This window comes from Notothenia rossii (genome assembly GCF_949606895.1).
Source record: "Notothenia rossii genome assembly, chromosome: 8".
NCBI lineage: Eukaryota > Metazoa > Chordata > Actinopteri > Perciformes > Nototheniidae > Notothenia > Notothenia rossii.
Genome location: NC_136906.1, coordinates 67,684,068 through 67,702,533, shown reverse-complemented (window position 1 = coordinate 67,702,533; position 18,466 = coordinate 67,684,068). Strand labels below are relative to the sequence as shown.

At 38.2% G+C, this 18,466-nt stretch overlaps 2 protein-coding genes across 2 annotated transcripts; both read left to right on the top strand.

Annotated features, from left to right (window-relative positions):
- The first annotated feature begins 47 nt into the window (after positions 1-47).
- LOC307014944 (required for drug-induced death protein 1-like) lies at positions 48-2,604 on the top strand. Its single transcript, XM_079643225.1, has 2 exons — positions 48-586; positions 1,732-2,604. The coding sequence occupies exons 1-2, from the start codon at positions 287-289 to the stop codon at positions 1,867-1,869; spliced, it is 438 nt and encodes a 145-aa protein (XP_079499351.1). The 5' UTR covers positions 48-286; the 3' UTR covers positions 1,870-2,604.
- Positions 2,605-3,294: 690 nt separating this feature from the next.
- tmem18 (transmembrane protein 18) lies at positions 3,295-8,037 on the top strand. Its single transcript, XM_079643224.1, has 5 exons — positions 3,295-3,484; positions 3,650-3,767; positions 7,268-7,322; positions 7,436-7,529; positions 7,623-8,037. Exons 1-5 carry the CDS (start codon positions 3,392-3,394, stop codon positions 7,719-7,721), a joined length of 459 nt encoding a protein of 152 aa, XP_079499350.1. The 5' UTR covers positions 3,295-3,391; the 3' UTR covers positions 7,722-8,037.
- Positions 8,038-18,466: the final 10,429 nt, after the last annotated feature.

Below are 18,466 nucleotides of genomic sequence, written 5' to 3'. Positions count from 1 at the left end.
TTCATCTCACAGTACACACATAATCCTGCTGTCCTCTTAAGCCCATTCTCTGGATAAAAGTCAGTGTGATTTGAATCTGCTTTAAAATGTGAAATGCTTTTGGGGTCAGTCTTGTGAGGAGGAATGCTTTGCACCTTTAAGAGCTCTGTGCCAAATCCTCCACACAATGCGGTCCATTGGAATGCACTTCCACTCATGCATATGACATCTGCTGACAACATACCTGACCTCCTGAGGCAAGTGGTACTTTTCATGACATCCCTGAGCACTGCGATAGACGGACAACATGAAGGCCAAATCTGTTCCATTGAGGTTGTTTGATAGAAATACAGTCTCAGGTGGCACACTCAATGTTCAAGCAGCAAAATATCAGCGACATGTGGATCACCAGGAGAGCCCGGATCACTCTGGACGCAACGACAGCCGAACGGTGTGCGACAACAGGCAAAATGAGAAGAGCCATCGAGGAGTTCATTTTGCATTTCTGCCAGAGACGTATGAGCCGCTGGTAGATGAGGAGGAGCAAGACGAGGCGAAAGAAGAGAAGAAGAAAAGGAAGAAAGAAAAGTACAAAAAAGTCAGGAAGGTTGGTGTTCTGTTAATGTTGTTCTGAAAACTTAGTACTAAAGGCAAATTACACATTTAAGCTGACTGTGTTCCAGATATCTGATCTTATGAAGACGAACTGCAACCGCCTGCTGATGGGTGTGTGCGTCTTGTTCTGCTTTTGTTGGAAAGATTTGGCAAAGCGTAATTTAAAAACCTGATCAGATAAAGTGGTAGTTCACTTATTTTTATATTTTGTCTGATTCTTGCAATACTTTAAAAATAAAGTACCTATAAATAGTGGATTTGTTAAAACTACAACATGTTTATCCAAGGCAAATGTAAACACTCGGGCAAAATCAGCCTCAATCCAAATGATTTAACAGATTCATTGAAATAAAAACATGTTTTTGTTTACATAAAAAAAATATAATCCATTTATTTTTTTAATCGTATAAAAGATCAAAATCTTTAATTAGAGGGTACATTGACACTACAATAGAAAAGTAGGATATAAGTGAATTTACTATGTAACATGTTGTCCATGTTTAGGGTACATTAAGTAATACAATGCATGTCTTATTTGAAGATTTGTATTGATCTGTTCTACAGTAACTGAAGATTCATCTGAATTTAAGTCAAGATAGTAACTGCTTTTACACTAAAATCACATTTAATATACAGGTTACAGTTTGGATTGCTTTATGTGTATCAGTTTTGATAAGTTCAGCCAAGGAGGAAGGAAGTACCGGTCGGCCTTTTCCTGTTCAGAGCTCAGGAGACAATAGTGTTCACAGCATCACAGGGCCTTTTGTTTCCATCTCAGGGTTAAATACAGACTGCAGCTCTCCTCATGGCGCTATTGTTCTGACCACACCACATGTGTTCTCCAGCTTCTGACTGATTATAGGTCTTTTTATTCCCAAATTCTGTCAAAACCACTGATTGAGCTTTGTAACACAAAGTATCATTAAAAATAAGTATATTTGTCATTGTATGACAAGTGTTTGTGCTTGGAAATTAAGTATGTCCTATTTTAATACAAAAGACGGAATAATAATCTTAACAATGATGTCATTGAAATACTTCTGACATGGTTGTGTAGTTTTATTTATCTTTGAACCCACTGGTTACTTTAAATCTACAGAATAATGATTAATCTTTGGCTGTATGTTTATCTTTCAGAATGTTGGCAAGGCTCTGCGCTCCACCTGGAAGTGTCTAATGCTCGGTCTGTACAATTTTGCCCTGGCCTACTCTACTCCGATCACAGTGGCTGCTACTTTTGTCCCTGATTTCCACCACGGCAGGAACAAGCCCTGAGCTAGTGATACCTCCTCCACTTGTTTTTTTTTCTGGCTGTACATACCAGTGAACCAACGGACACAAGACTTTTCATATGTGTATAATATTTGTGTATGAGAATGTATTTTGTTACTAAACATTTTAATTACAATAAGCTTGTTTGCTGTAGGAACTGAAACAAATACACTTTTGTAAGACAGGCCTTTTTTTACCACATTAAAAAAAAACAGTTGTTTCTAACAAGACTCAGTGTACTAATCAACTGTCCGTCATCATGTATTTCTTTATTTAAACCTGTACATGTGTGACATGTTGGTGTTAACAATCCTAATGTCCTACTGTTGGTCATAATATGGCACACTAAGCTTTGCAAAATGTGCACATGATAGTGTATTTAGTTAAAATGTCTGAAAGAATTGCTCTGTGTATAGATATAATGCTTTATGCAGTGCCTAAGTTACATATTTGTCATGCATGTATTGACTGCCTTTTTCAACTTTTTTAAATTTGATATCAAGCTGGTGTTGGCAGCTGTGCAGAGGGATAATGTGGGAGATACCCTTACAGGAATGTGATCATCAGTTTCTGAAAAGACGTGTTAAGTTAATCAGAATGTATTGGTGAGACTATTGCAGGTAGTCTTTAACATTTCAGAGTAATTGCATGTGTGCGAGTCTGATTAAGGTTTTCTAAGTCTTGATATTTGTAAGTAGGTGTTTGATCAAATGTTAATAAACTGTAAGTCAAACTCAATTATTTGTGGTTGACAAGGAAGTATGAACAAGCCTCAATATAACACGTTTGAAGTAAGGAACTACATATTTTTGAGAACCTCACCAAAAACGAATGTACAGAAAACAGTTTAGTGAATCAGAGGAAAGGGAGACTTCAGGGAAGATATCCAACCCTAACAAATGGTGAAATTACTCTTGTAACAGATGAAGAAACATTTGAGATGCTTACACAAACATGTGTTGAAGATTATAGTTCAGATAACATTTGTAGGGAGGGGCGATGATAAGGATGAGGATTATGATAAAACAAAATGAAGATATCACAGTATGTCATTTACAAAGCAAGAACGTAATATTGCCTTTTGGAAAAAAAGGACGAAAAAATATGTTGGGTGATCATAAATCATTTTAGTGAGACATCTAAAGACTTCTTACGTGAAGCCTATAATAAAGCATGAAAGAAGGGAAAGCTGGCTGTAGCAGGCTAGTACCTCTAATATTCCCGGAAGCAAGGAAAATATTTAACTTTTTTTTAATGATTGACCAATTGTTTGGACCTTCCATATCTGTACATTAATGGGAAATTAATAAATTGTTAACTCTTATTGAAATAATATTATAGTTTTGTGTTCTTGTTTATCTTATATTTAATGTGTTTTTATGATTGTAATCAAATACCAACAGCTCCGCCCCTCTAGGTGGCGGTAATGTCTCGTTTTGGTAGTTCACCCAATACAAGAAGAAGTGCTCTCTTCCGTAGTCTTGGCTTGTTTACATGAGCCTCGTCTGAACAGGATTTTTTGAGGATGACGGACCAAAAAGCAGATAATATCAGCTCTATCCCTATAGATGAGTTCAGCAAGTTAAGAATAACATCGATATGGACGTTTCTCATGTCTGTAAGTTACATTGTATTTTCTGACTCGAGTGCCAGCTAGCTACGAGTTAGCTATCCCGGCTAATTGACAGATCCCCTTTAATTAACAAACGATACCATTTTGGAGCATTTGTATGTGAGTCCAAGTGACAGCTGCCTAATGTTTGCTTTGTTTTACTGTGTGTAGGTGCAGTGGTCGGAGCCCTGGCTGATCGGGCTGATGGTGTTTCATGTTGTGTGTTTGTCTCTGACCGTGGTGACGTGCAGGTACTACAGAGCTCAGATATGTCACTTCCTGCTCATGGGTAAGTGAATCAGAACCATACAACAATTAGCCTTAATGTGTACTGTTGATAAGTAAAGTACAAGTGCATAAGAAATCCTACCTGTTCCCATACATCTAAATTTAGTTAAAATTCGTTTATGGTGCAAGACTGACTTACTAAAATGTACTCATAGCTTAGTTTTAAACCATAACATTAACTACAATGCTACTTCTTGATACTTTTTCCTGGGAACATTTAGCCAAATTCAAAAATCCAAGTACAATGCAATACAAGGTGTGAACTTTTTACGGCAATAATAAGGGAAATAATGGGCATACACTAGGCTTGTTTTGTGCAAGTATAGTATAACATATATAGATATTAATTTCATGATGATAAACATTGTGGAACAATGATGAAAAATGTTAATGGAAGTGGCGACGTAAAACGGACACCAAACAACAACAAACTTTTGCCAGGCCAATTGGAGAGTTTCATCAGCGGCACGGGGTAAAAACCACCAATGAGCGCTCAGCTCGAGATACCAGCGAGTCGTTTCCCATCAAGCATTTCGCTTCCGCAGCCCGTGGAGAGGAACTGCGCCGCCTCGCAAGCTCTTAAGGCTGCGGGCGTCTTTGTCCCGCGAGATTTCAACGTCTCATGTAGGCGAGCCTCCAGAGCAAGTCAGTTATGGCTAGAAAGGATCCGTCTTGTGTAAATATGACGTCTCGTTGTAACTCGTTGGAGCGGCTCGGAAACACATCTACAGCAGTAACATAATGCAACATACACGTTAATGCAGCAGGATAATAGTAAAACACTGAAAGGGAACATTTTATTGCACCAGGAGCTATCTTGGGACTTTTACTGCGACAACGCAGACTTGACTGTGAATAAAAAATAAACCATAGTGTTGGTGATCTACAGTGTTGTCATTCTTCTTTGGACAGCAAGAACACCCTATTTCAACAATCACACTCCCTGTCATTGACATAATTAATAGATAGTTTAGCTTCTCACCATCATTTGCTGTGGCCAACTGATGTTAACGATCGTAACTGAAAGGCTGCCTGCCAAACGTAAACATTCAGCCACGTGACTTGCAAACTCTCGTGAGAGTTTTACACAAGACGGATCCTTTCTAGCCATAACCGAGCAAGTCGGACAAAATGACTAACGGCCCGTCTACACTACAGGCATGAAAAAATCCTGAAGCTGGGCGTGTCTGAAGCTTGGCGATTTTTTGCGAGCAACCAATCACATGAATCTCCCGCCCCCGACATACAAAGCAATAGCAATGTTAAAACGAAGTAAACTGGATATAAACTCTCCAAACAGGCGAAAAACGACCAGTTTCACCCACTGTCTCTGCCACCTCCCTCCATGCCTGGTTCCTCCGGTTTGTATCCCGGTAAATAGTTCCGGTCGTAAAGAACCGGGTGATTTGCTACCGTAATATCTCGTTTGGAATATGAGGAAATGAACTGCGGTCTGGCTCTCCCAGCTTGCACGCGGTTTGATTGGCTGCGCTTGCACTGGCGGGATTTGCATAAACGGGATTTCATTGGCTGATGCCAGGCATCGAGCCTCAAAAGTTGAACATTGTTCAACTTTTGATGCCGATAGATGCTCGTGATGCTTGCAAAGCCATGCCATGCTCCCCACAATGCAGTTCGGCGAAGATTCAAAATCGTCTACGTCACCCCATTCAAGTGAATGGGCGAAGCGTTGAAAGCATTTTTTGATGCCTGTAGTGTAGACGTACCGTAACCATCATGCAACGCACAAGCAAGACGTTGATCGAAATTGCGCAGGTCTCGCTTATCTCAAACAAGCCTATTGAAACATGTCTGCGGCTGCTTTTACCATGTGATATGTAAATAAGCAAGCAAGTTAATAGGCTTGTTTGAGACGCGTTGCGGCTCGCCTCGAAAGTAGACGAGAATAGCCGACCGCAGCCGGGGGAGGTCTCAAAAAGCTTGCCTGAAGTCGGACAGCTCCGAGTCGGATTCTTCTTCTACTTCTTCGCCTTCTTCTTCTTCTCTCTGTTTTTTGGCGGATTGCAAACAACTTTAAGGTGCATACCGCCACCTCCGGAGTCGGCTTGACTCGGTTTGCATTCATAAAGAATGCACAAATGTGTTTAATCGTTCATGTCAGATATGTACTAAATAAATACATTTGTTCCTGCTCAAGATTAGATTCAACTTTATTGTTATTGCACATATTACAAGTACTGAGACAACGAAATGCAGTTTAGCTTCTAACCAGGAGTGCAACAAGTAGTAAAGTGAAAAGTAATGTACACAATCTACAGAATGAAATATAGAATTAATTGAATGATGAATAAACAGTGAGGGGTATGAATACACTAGATACACACAGCAGCCTGTGAGCAGGATGAACAGTGTGTATGAATATGTTAAGATATATAAAGTATGAAACGGTAAGCAGTGCAAGTATAGTATAACATATATAGATATTAATTTCATGATGATAAACATTGTGGAACAATGATGAAAAATGTGAATGGAAGTGGCGACGTAAAACTGACACCAAACAACAACAAACTTTTGCCGAGCCAATTGGAGAGTTTCATCAGCAGCACGTGGTAAAACCCACCAATGAGCGCTCAGCTCGAGATACCAGCGAGTCGTTTCCCATCAAGCATTTCGCTTCCGCAGCCCGAGGAGAGGAACTGCGCCGCCTCGCCGCGCCTCGCTCTCAAGGCTGCGGGCGTCTTTGTCCCGCGAGATTTCAACGTCTCATGTGAGCGAGCCTCCAGAGCAAGTCGGACAAAATGACTAACCATCATGCAACGCACGAGCAAGACGTTGATCGAACTTGCGCAGGTCTCGCTTGTCTCAAACAAGCCTACTAAGGAAAGGTACTTGTGCTGTCTGAAAACTTCGGGTTTAAAGTGTAAAACTAAATTATATATACAAAATGCAGTAAAGAAGTGACTCAAACGTTTTAAATTAATTACAATAACACATCAATTAGCATGCTCAATCAAGATTTAGCCTACATGCTAGCAAGCAGAAACTAGCTATATGTTAATGAGGTTAATTTACTTTAAGTGACTATTTGCTGGTTAACTTACATACTAGAAGAAAAGCAAATATATTCACTCCAGTAATGGAATCAAAACTTACATTCAGCATGTAAGGCATTCTTCCAAAAACGAGTTAATTTTTTAAAAGATAAGATTTTTAAATGGTAATGGGTAAACATTTTCCAAAAATCTGAACTGAACTGAACTGATCAGCAACCATACAATTACTAATATATCAGGTCTTACAGCACACACTAACATACAGTCAACATCATACTGTATCATTCAAATATAGAGTTAGGACAACTCCTTATTGATGTGTATGTTACCATCTAAGGCTAAATAAGATATTTTTTATTTCTCAAAATCAGATGACTATATCAGTTAATATTGCATTGATAATTTAGATTTGTTTCAACAAGAGCTTTTATTAGTCTGTGCGTTTTATTGTACTGTATGCTGACTGACTACCTGTCTTTTACAGTTGGCCTGGTGTATAGTGCTGAATATCTCAATGAGCTGGCAGCAATGAACTGGAGGTAAAGCCTTTTTTTTGGCAGTATTTGTGTCACTATTGGGTGAGAAATTATGTGTATTGAGGTCATGCTTTTTGGTTATTAAGGAATCTCATTATGTGTTATTGTTCTTTCAGGTCCTTCTCTAACTTCCAGTACTTTGATTCGAAGGGCATGTTCATATCTTTGGTCTACTCTATTCCTATTCTGCTGAATACAATCGTCATCGTGGTAAGCTTAATTGTTTATCATTATATTTCACATGGCATATACAGTTCTAAAATCCCCACTTGACCCCTGATTGTTTGTGTTGTGCATTGACAGATGGTGTGGGTGTACAGGACCTTTTCCACTATGACTGAGCTGAAGACCCTCCAGCTCAAGCGACAGGCCCGCAGAGAGAAGAGAGAGAAGAACGACTGATCCCCTGATCCCCTTTCTTCTGTCCAAACATGGACTTCATTGCAAGGAATTAGGGATACTTTTCTCTGCCATGCTAATCCGGAACTTTGGAACAGAAAGGCAGATACTTTCTTGTGTCCATAAAAAGGATTCTTCATTGGTAACGATTTCTGGACTGGGTGTCTTTTTCTGGTAACGGCTGTTGAAAGATGCCGCTGAATGTACTTTACACTATGAGATATGAGGACCAATAGACATTTACTGTTTTATATTTAATGTTGTTTTAAAGTGTGTTGAACTGCACAAAGAGAGATAAAGGATTTTTTAACAACTCTGAGGTGACTGTTGATTTCTTGTTTCAGAGAAAAATGCTTTAGTTTAATTTAAGAGAAAAATCAACTAAACTGCTATTAAAATTATGTATTTTAATATTATTTTTAAATGTCTCCAAATCAACCAACATCAGTCCTGATCATAACTACCGAACATGAATTCATTTTCAAATTCAAACACAAACATTCAATTTTTTTTTTTTTGTAATACTATATCCTAAGTTTTTTCCTTTTTACAGTCTTGGATATGTCAATTATTAGCAAAAACGATTTTGAACACATTGTGTGTGTGTGTGTGTGTGTGTGTGTGTGTGTGTGTGTGTGTGTGTGTGTGTGTGTGTGTGTGTGTGTGTGTGTGGACAATATTGTCCTTATGGGTCAATAATGTATATATGTCTGTGTTTTGGCCTCAACGTTCAATTATAGACTCATAAAACCTGAAGTTAACGCAACACAAATTAGACCTTTAAACATGATATAACTCAAATTTAAAGGTGTAATCATGCCGTCATCCTCATTTGTGTAAAGTGGATGGTTAATAATCTGGTAAGTAATCTGTGACCGATCGTTAACAATCCATTGATTTAGACTAGTAGAGCTCATATCAAAAACATTACACTGATATTGAGCTTTTACTCTTTATATATATTTACAGGACTGTCTCAGAAAATTAGAATATTGTGATAAAGTTCTTTATTTTCTGTAATCCAATTTAAAAAAACAAAAATGTCATACATTCTGGATTCATTACAAATCAACTGAAATATTGCAAGCCTTTTATTATTTTAATATTGCTGATTATGGCATACAGCTTAAGAAAACTCAAAAATCCTATCTCAAAAAATTAGAATAGTTCCTCAGACCAAGTAAAAAAAAAAGATTTATAACAGCAAAACACAATCAAACATTTGAAAATGTCCATTAATGCACTCAGTACTTGGTTGGGAATCCTTTTGCACGGATTACTGCATCAATGCGGCGTGGCATGGAGGCAATCAGCCTGTGGCATTGCTGAGGTGTTATGGATGCCCAGGATGCTTCAATAGCGGCCTTTAGCTCATTAGCATTGTTGGGTCTGGTGTCTTTCAGCTTCTTCTTCACAATACCCCACATATTCTCTATGGGGTTCAGGTCAGGGGAATTTGCAGGCCAATCGAGGACAGTAATGCCATGGTCAGTACACCAGTTACTGGTGGTTTTGGCACTGTGGGCAGGTGCCAGATCATGCTGGAAAATGAATTCCTCATCTCCATAGAGCTTTTCAGCAGACGGAAGCATGTAGTGCTCTAAAATCTCTTGGTACACAGCTGCATTTACTCTGGGCTTGATGAAACACAGTGGACCAACACCAGCAGCTGACATGGCTCCCCAAACCATCGCTGACTGTGGGAACTTCACACTGGATTTCAAGCAACTTGGATTTTGCTCCTCTCCAGCCTTTCTCCAGACTCTGGCGCCTTGACTTCCAAATGAAATACAAAACTTGCTTTCGTCTGAAAAGAGGACTTTGGACCACTGTGCAACTGTCCAGTGCTTCTTTTCCTTAGCCCAAGTCAGACGCCTCTTCCGTTGTCTTGAGTTCAGAAGTGGCTTGACCATGGGAATACGGCTATTGTAGCCCATTTCCAGGACACGTCTGTGAACAGTGACTTTTGATACCTGGACTCCAGCTTCAGTCCACTGTCTTTGAAGCTCCCCCAAATTCTGGAAGCGACTCTTCTTCACAATGCTGTTAAGGCTGCGGTCATCTCTCTTGGTTGTGCAGCGTTTCCTGCCACATTTCCCCCTTCCAACAGACTTTTTGTGGATGTGCTTTGAAACTGCACTCTGTGAACAGCTTGCTCTTTGAGAAATTTCTTTTTGTGTCTTACCCTCCTGATGGAGGGTGTCAATGACGGTCCTCTGGACAGCAGTCAGATCAGCAGTCTTCCCCATACTTGTGATTTAGTTTACTGAACCAAGCTGAGTGTTTTTCAAGGCTCAGGAAACCCTTGCAGGTGTTTCGAGTTAATTAGACGATTCAAGTGATTCGTTGAACACCCTACTAGTATACTTTTTCATGATATTCTAATATTTAGAGATAGGATATTTGAGTTTTCTTAAGCTGTATGCCATAATCAGCAATATTAAAATAATAAAAGTCTTGCAATATTTCAGTTGATTTGTAATGAATCCAGAATGTATGACATTTTTGTTTTTTTAATTGCATTACAGAAAATAAAGAACTTTATCACAATATTCTAATTTTCTGAGACAGTCCTGTATATATACCTCCAAGCGCATCATCAAGACAACTACTTTTTACTTTCTTAACTAGTTTAACTGGCTTTATGTCCCAGACAGGTTTTAAACATTCTTGACAGCTTTCACACAGGGGGGAGTTGGGAGGGGGGAAGTAAGGTCTTATGACCCGGCACAGTCCTCCACGTGAGAGGGGGGGCTGTTTCATGATACTGGGCCAACCTCTTTCTGCAAAACAATGGACCTTTCTCACAGCAGAGTTCTCTTGTAAACAGCACAACAGTCGGTAAAGCACAGGTGTTAGTAACCACATTAACAATAGCTCTGTTTCATTGAAGCCATGACAGTGTGACAGCATCCACACCAGCAGCCTGAAGCTGATCACTTTTATTATTTACACCTGTGCGTTTTCTATGGTGGCATGTAATAGTTTCTGCTAATAAAAAAGACTTTAGATAAACAAATGTCACTGCAGGAACATTAAAAGTCTCCATTGTCATTGGGAAGGCTTATCACATGTTTTAATATGTTTTAACTAATAGATCGGAGAGTGTTTCGAAATATAGACAGACAAAAAAGGCATTCAAGATATTTTATTTTAAGCCAATTTTAAAGTGTAACTTTATGTTGCCAAATCTAGAGGTCAATCCTGAGACTTTAAATACACGTTATTGCACCACTAGAGGGCAGTATGGATTTAACGACCTAAAGTTTCTCAGTTTAAAGAAACTTATGTTGCCTCTGCAGAGAGCTGATAGGATATATCTCTTTAAGCTAACAGTTGTTTTTATTTTATTCATATCACTCCTTTTTACTTTGCCAGATGCATCTCATACACAGTGTGTCATTAAATCATGGTTGCATTCAGCCGTCAGGATCTATTATGTAAATGATTGATTGAATTGCTGTCATCGTGGACATTTATCTGAGAGTGAACGGGGAGGAAGAGAAAAGGGTGTGTGGTATTTGTGCAGGTGTGTGTGTGTGTGTGTGTGTGTGTGTGTGTGTGTGCGTGCGTGCGTGCGTGCGTGTGTGTGTGTGTTGTGTAGGAGGCTCCTCCCTGACAGCTAAAAACTGATAACCTCCAAAAAGAATTACAGGTTGCACTCCGGCTTCTCTTTGGTGAATAAGAGCAGGGGTTACACACACAAATTCCCCGGGAGATACCTGTCTTATGACAGATGTTCCCACTTTATTGATGCAACCAACTCAACTTCTCCTCCCACTAAAATCATGTCCAAATGAATAAAAGCACCCACTACTTTGAGAAGTACATTTTTTGTTTGTGAAATGAAAGAAAAAGTGGACACTATCCTCCGATATGAGTTCAGGCCAAATCCACCAGTTCATGTATCTCAGATATGGCTGCTTTCCTCTGCTTTGACATGCAGAACATTGCGCAATATCCAGTCAGCTGCAGTCCTTTGGGGGAAAACACTTGATCAAAGAAAGAAACACCTGTTAGAAAGATGGAGTTGAGGAAGGGATGACCAAAGAGTTCAGGCGGAAAGGTGGGGAACCGTTAACGTGACAAAGAAAATATATAACACTCTGAGGTGATTTTGAGAACAACACAAACTTTTTAAACCTGGAGACAGATGAGCTGCGAGATTGATAGAACAAGTAGATTAAGTGTGAGTGGGTACTTAGTTATCACGTTGGCCAAAAACAAGTAAATCCTACCTGATAAAGTTGCCAATAAGTGTAGTAGACTGTAGCTGGTTATTGCTGATGGAATGCTCCAACAGGGCTGTAAGAAACATTTGGAGATTGTTGCCCAGAAACTGACATGCTGATCATGGATGAATCATGTCAATTCTTTGTGGCATGTGAGCTGAGGCTTAGCTTCCCACAGGTCTTATATCCAACAGATGTGGAACTGTGGTATGCAGAGTTATAGGTTTGCTGTACATTGTTTGATCTGTACAAACGTGCAAATATTCATGTTATCAATTATGAGAGCAAGTGGTTTACAGAAACTATGGACGTTTTTTTTTTTTTACTTTACTGTATTTATTTGACAACTCTAGTTGATTCATGAATACATTATGTTTAATGTACCATTATAAGTTAAGATCAACTTTACTACCTAGCAATATACAGTTAACAAACAACTACAACAATTAAGTGATGTACTAAATAGTACACGAATAACTATTAGCCGATTACATAGTATGTGTTGTTCTTGAATGGGTTGTTTCATAGAATTAGTACTTTACTTTTGGTCATTTAAGTATATTTTACTGAAGTACATTTTAAGTTAGAACTTCTGCACTGTGGTATTATTAAGTTTACTGAAGTCCCCCTCGGATAATAGCACAATCCAATGGAGTTAAAGAAAACCTTAACAACTATTCTACCCCATACTATATCACCTTGTTATTATGTAGTGTATTTTTGAATTTGAAAAAAGGTACTTTTTATTCCAATTCTTGTTGGAGCTCTTAGCATGCATTGCATCACATCCAAATCCCCCTAATCCAGCCTGAGATATTTGGTATCTTTGATAAATGTGGTATAAAAACTAGAAATTACAACAATATTCATGTCATTTGGCATCCACATTTGTGTAACATTTCAAAGAAAAACATTTCACCTGTAAGCCACCCTCACAACTCAAAGATTTGGATGGATCCACAGACCCACCTCCTGACAGTGTGTCTGAGTCTGTCAGGGTCCATTTTAAAGCCTCAAGTAGATTCTTTATTGCATATTCAAGAGTGTGAGCAGGCATACGTTGCATTGGCTAGAAACAGCCATGGGTGCTTTGAGTTTATACCTCAATTACAGAAAGGAAATGAGTTCAAATTATGTTTTTGCCGCCTGTCACAATGTTCTCTCTCACTGCTTCTATACAGTTTATGTTGGCTGCTGCTGAAGTTCTCAACATCTGTGGAGTATAATCTACTGGTAAATATGTTGGGTCAGGCCTTTGTTTGTTTGTGTGTATGTGTGTGTGTGTGTGTGTGTGTGTGTGTGTGTGTGTGTGTGTGTGTGTGTGTGTGTGTGTGTCTGTGTGTGTGTGTGTGTGTGTGTGTGTGTGTGTTTGTCTGTGTGTCTGTGTGTGTGTGTGTGTGTGTGTGTGTGTGTGTGTGTGTGTGTTTGTGTGTGTGTGTGTGTGTGTGTGTGTGTGTGTGTGTGTGTGTGTGTGTGTACAACTTTCCACACATCTTGATACATTTGTAAAAATACATTCCTACACGGCAGCATCGTGAATATTCAAACCATTTTCTCTTCGATATCATATTTACATATATATTATATAGTTATCATAAAATGCACTCTTCTCAGAGATGTCTTTACTTGAAATTCAAGCTGAATATATAACAGTTGAAAATAAAGTACGATGAATATATTTAAAAGGGGGTGAGTTTATTCTAAGTTAGTCCATCAACATATTTAATTAGTAAATTATGGATATTTTAATAATAACAAAGTGAAAGGGGTTGCTTGAGTGATGAACCTACAGAGAATAATCATCTGAATCTGAAGCTACCCTCTGCTTTACAAAGCTTCATATTGAGTTTCAGCCTCTTCTTTAGTGGTCCAGTCCAAAACATTATTATTTTGGTTCACTTTAGCTGCTCTTCCAACTTTGTTTCCAGCTGTAGCAGGCAGCTCTTTCAAGTGAAATCCAATAAGACCCCAGCACACAACCTTCACAGCACCAAACAACACATACATTAATTAAGCATCTAGCTGCTGAACAGAGTGGAGCATTTGGCAGCTACAGAACAAAACATTTCCCTCAGCAGTTGGTAAAGAACAAAAACAGAGCTAGACTTGGACTTAAATTTGTCCACATTTAAGTGACCACAAACGTGATTTTAAAGGAATACTTATGTTGCTATTTAATGGCTGGATCCATAAAAAAGCAACAGTCCACTGTGATACTAGGAATGTACCCATTAGAAATAGAAGTGAACATCTGTATCAGAATCAGAATACCTTTATTAGTCCCACAGAGGGGAAATGTACATTGTCACAGCAGAAAAGAGCCAAAGACAGCTATGTAATAATACCCAAAGTTGCATGAAAACAAATCAAGCGTAGATTGCTAAGTGTCAAACGATCATATATCAGCATGCATTAACTATCAATCCATGTTTACAACATTACTTTGTAATAGATCCTTAACACTTTACACACATTAATAAACCTCAAATATCCTTGTTCTTTCAAAATGAAAGTGTGTTTAAAGAAGTGTTTATATAGTACTTATAAACGCTTAATTGGGGTGTCGAGGTTGAAATGAAGTAAAATGTTCCCCTGTAGATTTACAAGTTGAAGGCAGCATACTTTAGCTCTACGGTGGTTTCACTGCAGCTTGACTCACTGGGGCGCTTTGTAATACAATAAACGCCAAAGAGAGGGAGGGAGAAAAGAAAACGAGTAAGTGATACAGATTGATGGATGACTCACTCGGTGTGTGCTTGTGAATGAGTCACTGTGATATACATGATTATATAGATGTATTTTATTAGAAATATTCTGCATACTGGTGATGTTTAAAGCCTGGCGCTGTCTGATAAGGATTAAATATAATCCTTTCATTCTATTTACGATACATTTTTTAGAAATGTACTATCATGCCCGACCCTCTCACTCTCACACACACATCCTCTCACCTCTGATCTTAATTTAATATACATTATTTAAAAGTATTTATGAAATACAATGTGTGTGCAGGTAATGACTAAAAGCATCAAAGAGTAAACTCAGTGACTCATCGATGAACCTGTATCGATGTCTGATGATGATCACCTTCTTACATCATCCTTTACTTAAGAAGTAGCTCCTAAATGTTTAAAACATTTGAATTCCAACGTGACAACAAGGAACTTAACAAATTGAAAAAGCTGTACCGGTCAATAACTTGGTAATGTTGTTGGGAACTTACATGAGTGCTGAGAATCAAGTGCTTTATGAAGTATGTAAAAGCAAGTTCAAATGTAGTTAACAAAGGAAATAAATCATGTGAGTTTGCACCTAAGTAATTAGATGCAAAATAATTTGTAAGCAGATGGGTCTACTGGAAAGAACTTTTATGTTTTATGTTTATGTTATGTTTTCATTCTTTTCTGGGAAAGCCAGATGTAGAAAAAAAGTTAACTACGATCAATAAAAGTAGATTTATGTTTCAGGTGAGATCATTACCAAAATCATGCTCCTCGACTGTTTATGAACATTCTGGCATTCTCACAGCGACTGGTCTCTCTGTTACAGATAGTCTGTGTCAGCACCGGTCTGTGCCATTGTCGAAAGCTGCAGGTCAAAGGACATCCATAAACAACGTTCTACGTTTGCCCGTTTCTAACATGAAACAACGTTCATCTCCTCAATGCGGATTACTACAGCCAATAAGAGCCGTTACATAGAGCCAGGTGAATAAAATCTGCAAATGCATTTTGGTTTATTTAAGCCAGATGTGTTTTAGGAATCACTTTAAGGTTCCCAAGAAAGTTAACTTAATAGTCAAGATAATAATTTCACCTACTAAGAAATACCCTGCAAACACCCATGTAATCTGGTAATAATAATAACTAATGGGAAAATAGCTTGATTTTCTTTAATGAAACGCTCATTTGATAAAAAGTAAACGAAACAAACAATCATTAAACTTAATTCAATTCAGTTAAATGTTATGCCTGAAGACGTGTTTGTCAACAGGATTTTGGGAAAACTACTGAGCCACTTCTTAGTGTATGGAACTTGGTACAAGGATGTAACATCTACATTTGGGGGTGTGGGGGTGGGAGCATTACCCACTTTTACGAATGGAAACTGCTTTTGCGTTTGAAGTCAGTGCTCTTCGCTCGCCTACCTAATCATCTCTTGTTATTGCCCACATTTTTTGTGTTTTTCATCTTCTCTTTCCATTTTTACACCAAGTTAAATCAACCACACTTCCCACAGATCAAGCCAAATCAGAGATTTGATTTAATGGTCTCTCATTGAGACAAAAGGGTTTGGTCCCAAAGAAAAGAACCAGAACTCCAAACAAAAAGCACCACTCGCCAAAAAACAGGCTCTTACAGATAGGTCCTGAGGAGGGAAATATGACTGAGCCAAAAAAAAACAAGGGTGTTGAGTTGATGTGGATGAAGTGATAGAGAACTGGAGGAAAGGGATTATTTTTGAAATATCTTTTTATAATCGTAAGAATTTAAGATGTGAATGTTTAGATATCAATACGTTCATAGAGCAAGTCACCGAGTTCAACAGCACTTTATCAAACAGTCAGATTGCCGTTTAGTTGAATGTCTTCCCAATGAGATTCTGCCAAGTGTGTTACAATCCCAACATTATGTCATAAATCAAAGGGTGGACACATATAAATACCCTTATATAAACATTTTGTAACATTATGTACAAATATCTGAGGTCATTAACTGCAGTGAATTTATCAAAGGAAAATTAAAGGCAGTCAACTTCACATGCAATCCTGTACGGCCTAAAGTAGAATAAAAGAGTGCATAAAAATGGAGCCATGGATGGAGGGTCTGCTGAATGAAATACGCTTATTAATGTCCATCCTCACACATATCCGTCTGTCTGGACAGCGTGTACACTCAAGGGACAGTGTCTCCATTGTCACTTAGGCCAATTTGGAGCTCCGATCTGAAACGCATGAATCATAGCCCATTACTGGGATGAATTTTAGGACTTTGTCACTTGGAGTGAGATACCTAATTTTCTCGGGGCAGGAAACACAGGTTGAATCCATCACTTTACAAACCTCCCAAGTTCACATTTCCTCCAAACCTTTGTTGATAGATCAGTGCTTTCATATCATGTATGAAAAACTAGATTCTTCCTGCATATACATGCTTTTGATTTAATGACCATCTCAATTCCTGCTCATGCTATGACTCATCGTCCCTTATGCAGAGAGAGGAGCTGAGTGTTGGAGGCTGGTGGGGTCCTCCCAGCATACTGCAACGCTTTACAGCAGAATGTCACGATGAGGCCCAATGGGATAGGACAGTAGCACTGTGGGTTGCTATGAATGAAACCCTTAGGTGGTGTTTGTTGTGTTGACTGTAGAGAGATACATACAGTAGCCCCCATTGCTTCTTTGCATACATTTTAAATAGCCATGCTGATAAATGCTAACTGACAGGTCTGTTATGTTATTATTGTTTACATGTTGATCTGTTTCCTCGGTAAGCTTTGTGTTGGACATTTTGAAATACGCCAAATAAAATAGGAAAAATAATAAGAATAAAAACAGAAATGACAACATGTTTTTTTTATACTGAAAACTGCTTTTTTTTATTGTCTGATGAAATACACTGTCTGTTGTTTGTTTCTTTTATCAGATTTTTTTTAATTGGGTTTGTTTTCAATTATTGTTCTCCCCCTCCAGTGTCCTGTTTTATTATACAGTAGTCTGTTGTTTGATCATCAATAGGAAATGTTTAATGCTGCTCTCTTGACCAGGACTCCCTTGTAAAAGAGATTTAAAACTTGATGGGAAGATTCTTGGTGAAATAAAGGTACAAATAAACAATAAAAAAAAAAGTTCAAAAACACTTTATCCAGGTTTCTGTATATTATTTGTTGGTACACAGCATGTTAATGTTAGGAAATAATCACGCAACTGCACACAGATGTTAGGAAAACTGCATACTGTTAACATCATAGAGGAAATTGTACATCATTACCTTTTTCATATTCCAAGTAAAGTCATAGGCCCTATGCCAAATAAGATACTTAGGACATGTGCGTTTACTGGGAACAGATCACTATAGCTAAGTGTTGGCATCTTCAACTGTTTACCCTGAGAGATTTCTCTTTTTAATCTGCCAACGGAAACAACTTGGATAAAATTACAATTCTTCATTAAAAAACTTTTTATAGTTTCAACATTTTGGAAAAATTCACTACATTTTTTGTTGTCAATAATCAGCTGAAGATTTTGATACTACTATCATGTCTGAAACATGAAGCTGTTGTCTGCAGCCAGTTAGCTTAGCACAAACACTGGAAGTATTTTGCATGTGTAATCGACAGGAAAACCAAAGTGGAAAACCAAAATGTTTCCACCTGCCGTCTTTATGCCAAGCATCTCCTCACATTTTTTTCATTTAACCGTTTATTTGGCAGGGACAATGCATAGTAATGAACATTTATTATATTAACATTTATAAAAAAAACATACTTTTAAAAGACTTTAAATTGTCAAAACTC